This window comes from Rhincodon typus, chromosome 18 (assembly GCF_021869965.1).
Source record: "Rhincodon typus isolate 14 chromosome 18, sRhiTyp1.1, whole genome shotgun sequence".
NCBI classification, from domain to species: Eukaryota; Metazoa; Chordata; class Chondrichthyes; order Orectolobiformes; family Rhincodontidae; genus Rhincodon; species Rhincodon typus.
In genome coordinates, this window is record NC_063349.1 from 54,544,753 (window position 1) to 54,549,878 (window position 5,126).

The 5,126-nt window shown below is 46.2% G+C and overlaps 1 protein-coding gene across 1 annotated transcript in view; it reads right to left on the reverse strand.

Annotated features, from left to right (window-relative positions):
• Positions 1-753: 753 nt before the first annotated feature.
• nr1h4 (nuclear receptor subfamily 1, group H, member 4) overlaps positions 754-5,126 on the reverse strand; it is an 87,091-nt gene continuing 82,718 nt past the window's right edge. The window contains exon 9 of the mRNA XM_048607745.1: positions 754-992. Within this exon, the coding sequence (XP_048463702.1) occupies positions 754-992 (239 nt within the window). The remainder of the gene's footprint in view (positions 993-5,126) is intronic.

The following is a 5,126-nucleotide window of genomic DNA, read 5'->3' on the forward strand; positions in this document are numbered from 1 at the left end:
GAAACATCAGCCTTCCTGCTCCTATGATGCTGCTTGGCCTGCTGTGTTCATCCAGCTCTACACCTTGTTATCTCAGATTTTCCACATCTGCAGTTCCTACTATCTCTGATACAATTCCTACTTCCTGTTTGCCATTAGATAAAGACGATTCGCTTGTAATAAAGGGCTTTTTGTTTGTTAAGTATAGAATTCTGATAAGCATTTTCTTTCAGGTAAATTTGGATAATCTGACCAAATCTGTCTTGACTCCAGGAAGAGTGGGTCTTAATTTCCTGCATGCTTCCCCAGTGTTGTGAAGCTTGATATTGCAATAGTTCACCCTGAATATCCCTCCTCAAAAAACATTCAGTGAAAGTAGAATTCACTAAAGACAAAATACTCAAACGGACTACAAATAATCTTACATCATCTTTGAATGGTGTCTATACGTTAAGATTATGAAGACAATTTAAAAAGTGCCAAACTTCATTCAAGAAGATATAGGGCGCACTGTGCTTCTCCTGTAGAACCTTGCTATTCGTGGACATGCGTGAGTGTTATGGAGCTGAGATGTCACATCCCTGTAGTTAAACTGTGCTTGTGAAGAGTGAGTCTTTGCACTGGCAATTGAGTGACAGGAACATGCTTTCGTTCCTCAGTGTGGGTACACTAGCTGGTTCAGAACGTTCCAACATTGGCAGCTTCAGTTTCCAGACTATTTGTAATTACCGGGTCCTGTAATTGACACAAGAATTCTCGCGAGGAAAGGGGGAATCACTGCACATCCCAGATCTCACAAAGAAGAGGCGTGAACTTCTGATCATTGATCTTCCAGGACATCAGCATCTCTGAATGATGGTGGTTAAAGGTCCTGAGCTCGGTGAGTCTGCCCAGCAACCGGGCAAAGTGCTGGGGGTCCTCTGGGTGGTTCAGTTTGCAATATTTCTGGAGGATTTCCAACAGTGGCTCCTGAAGTCTGTCAATGTCTTCCCGATTCTTCACAAAAGAACGATCTACAGGAGGAGAAGGGGATAATTAAAAACTTCAGTGTCACATCATCCAACCAGTTGGATCAGAATCTCACACACACGTCCCCACTCTACACTCTGAGGGATTCCCTCACAGGTGTCTTCTTATGGAGCTTACTGACCTGACCCAACACGTTCGGACATACCCAGTTGTCTTTGGGCAATGGAGATGGTGGTAGTATGGAGTTTGGAACAAACTACTACAGTGTTTCCAGGGATGAGGAACTTCAGTGATGAGGATAGATCAAAGAAGTTGGGAGTGATCTCCTTGGAGACAAGAAGGCTGAGGGGAGATCTGATTGAGATTCGCAACATCATGAGGGGGCTGGACAGAATAGATCGGGAACAACTGTTTCCATCTCATAAAAGGAAAAAGAATGAGAGGCAGTAGATTTTAAGGGATGTGCAAATGAAGCAAGGGTGACGAGAGAATTTTTTTTTCACTCAGTGAGTAGTTATGGAATGCACTGTTTGGAAATGTGGTGGAGGCAGGTTCAATTGAAGCATTGAAGAGGGGCATTGGATTGTTATTTGGACAGAAATGGCCTACAAGGATTAGGGGAAAAAGCAGGATGTTGGAACTAAATAATAGAGCCAGGCTGTGTAATAGAGCTGGTGTGGGTATGATGGGTCGAATGGCTGTTTTCAGTACCATAACAATTCTGAGATTCCATGAAATGGACATTGTTCAGCCCCTGTGCCAAATGGTACAGCCCAACATGCCCTAATATTGGAAACCACCCATCTGATTACCTCAAAGCTGCTGGCCTCCAAAGAATCTTCTGGCATCTTCCGCAATGAAAGATGATAGACAAACAACAAGCAATTGATTTCAGGCTAGCCGTGGGGTGAGGGTTTGTTGGGGGTGGGGGTGGGGTGGGGGCGGGGTGTGGTGTTTCATTTGATGGACCTTCTCTGATGGTTGGGAAGGCCAGTTCTGACGAAGGAGGTTCTGCCATAGGTGCCACACAAGGATCCTCTCAGGGTTGTTGTGCCATGTTGTTCTCGGTGTGGGCATCTTTTGCCCAGGCGCTGTAGTTACTGTTCACTCTGGTGGTACATGGCAGCCCAATGAACGAGGTGCCATTTTCCTCTGTGGTCAGTCGGTGACTCCCAGGGTGCAGGGGTTAATGTTTAAGGCCTTTGTGTCATTCTTGCAAACTGTCTTAAAGCTTTAAGTGTTTTCCTCATTGTCTTGCCACCTTGCTATACAGGACGCCCCTCCACCCCACCCTGACCCGCTGTCCAGGGTATGCTCCCCAAGTCACGAAGCCGCCTCTGTCTGATGAGTGCTAGAAGGCTTTGGAACTCTGTCTTTGAGAATCCTGTGGGGAATAAGCTTTCGTACAAAGTATCTCAGGGGCATCAGTCCCCGAAATTCCAACAGTGCCAAAGCCCGCTTCCCCACAGACGAGTGATGGAGGTGGGCAGTCAGTGGGAGGGGAGAGGAGATGAGCGATTGGTAGCTGTAAGCAGAGTGGAGAAGGGTGGAGACATGTGAACCAGTGGAGTAAGGAAAATGGAGTGGTACCTTCTCCCAGCTCTGCATTTCGGTAAGCTTGAGGAGATGCAGTAGACCCCAAATTGAAATAAATCACCTTCACTGTGAAATATTCCCAACCAGTGCTCCCAATACCAACACAACTAGGGGAAATATGTAAGGATTCCAACTCATCATACTGTGTGCTTAGGAGTAGCACACAGAGTCAAAGTGTCATATAGTACAGACACAGACCCTTTATTCCAACTAGTCCACACCAGATCATATTCCCAAACTAAACTAGTCCCACCTGCCCGCACTTGGCCCATATCCCTCCAAACCTTTCCTTATACAAATATCTTGTAAATGTTTTAACTGTACCTGCATCCACCATTTCCTCTGGCAGTTTACACCAACACAAACCACTCTCTGTGTAAAAAAGTTGCTCCTCATGTCCTTTTTAAATTTTTCTCCTCTCACCTTAAGAATATGTTCCCTAGTTTTGGACTCCTCCACCCTCGGGAAAACTCCTTGGCTATTCACCTTATACATGCCCTTCATTATTTTATTAACCTCTGTAAGGTCACCCTTCAACATCCTACGCTCCATTGATAAAAGTCCCAGCCCATCCACCCTATTTTTATAACTCAAACCCATCAGTCCCAGCAACATCTCAGTAAATCTTTTCTGAACCCTGTCCAGTGTAATAATATCCCTTTTATAGCAGGGTGACCAGAACTGAAATCACCCATGTATGTGCAGGCACCTATATACAGACCTTAATGAATAAATTAAACATCCACTAAATGAGTTACCCTTCCACTTCCTTGGAGGAGTTGAGGTGCATTTTTTTCTTAATTCATTTGTGGTGGTGACTCATACTGACCAAACGGAGGCCATTCAGGCTATTGCAAAGAGCTGCTCACATTGCTCTCCCTTCCCTGATCATTCCCCAACGTCCTGTAAATAATCTCCCCATGTGCATCAGTTGTGGTACAGTTGGTTGCTCTCTCACCTCCCATTCACAAGTTTCCTGCTCCAAGTCCCACACGCCAGGGCCTGAGCACAAAACTCAAAGCCAACACTTCAGAAATGGCTCTGAAGAAGGGTCCTGACCTGAAACATCAACTCTCCTGCTCCTCTGATGCTGCCTGGCCTGCTGTGTTCCTCCAGCTCCACACGGTGTTATCTCTGACTCCAGCATCTGCAGCTCTTACTATCTCAAAGCCAACACTGCAGTGTGGTACTGAGGGAGTGCCGCACTGTCACAGCAGCCATCTTTAAGATGAGACTGTGAGCCTAAGCTGCACCTGATTACTTGTCAGAATGTAAAAGATGCCACTGCGCAATGCTGGAGCTATCCCTGGTGCCACAGAAAACCAGATTCCCCGTCTGTTTGCAGGAGCAGGCTGTGCACAAATTGCCTGCCACTTTTCCTTCACTCCATTGCACCTTCAAAAAGCACTTCATCAACTGCAAAGCACTTTGACACATCTAGAATCTGTGGAATTCACTAACCCAGCGAGGGGTGGTTGCTGGGATATTGAGTAAATCTAAGGAGGAGGTAGGCCGATTTTTAATGAGTAATGGGTTAAAGGGTTACGGAGAGCAGGCAAGAAGGTGGAGTTGAGGCCAAGATGAGATCAGCCACGATTGTATTAAATGGTGGAGCAGGTTCAAGAGGCTCCTGTTCCTAGTTCTCATGCTGTTATCTGTACCTTTGGCTGTCTGGGGCCCTAAGCACTGGAATGCCCTTCTTAAACCTTTCTGCCCCTCGCCTTCTCAAGAGGTTCCTTACAACAGCGTTTCCCAAACTCATTCCCACAGTGACCCCATTCTGAGGCTCAAAAATGATCATGAACCCTCGGTGAGGACTGAGGGCATGATGAGGGTGGGGAATACCTACAAGGGGCAAGGTTTGAGAGATAGGATCAGTGAAACAGGAGTGGAGGGAGTGAACAAACGAGCAGAGGGAGAGGGAGAGGGAGAGGAAGCAGAGTGTCTCCATTCTGAGGAAGGGTCACTCGACCCGAAATGTTAACCCTGATTTCTCACCGCATCTGCTGAGCTTTTCCAGCAATTTCCGCTTTTGTTTCTGATTTACAGGTTCTGCAGTTCTTTCGGTTTTTGTTTGAATCAAAATCACAGATGGTAATACTTCCTTTTTCTCGTGTGGTAACTCACGAGACTGACAATAAGGGAGACACGTGGGACCATGCACAGGCAGCAAACTAGTAACTTAGCCTGTCTCTTACAGAGATTGAACATTTTACTCTATATCTTCGAAAGCGCAGTTAGTTATGAGGGCCAAATTGGGAGGGAGGTGGGCACCCAGGGAAGGGGCATGCGCCCATTTATTTGGGTTCAGTGGCCGTGCAAAATGGTGCTCCTAATTTATTAAAGTGAGCCAGACCTTGCCTCCTGTCATACCCATGCTGTTAATTGGCTGTGCAACAGGGAGTGGGAAATAGAGCTCAAGTGACATTATCTAAAATGAGGCAGCTAGACATCATGTAGTGCTAATGTCACTGGACTAATAATCCAGAAGCCCAGTCCTGGGGATCTGGGTTCAAATCCATGCAGAGGGAGATGATTTAAATTCGGTAAAAAACTGAAATGAAAATGCTGGCCTAATAGTG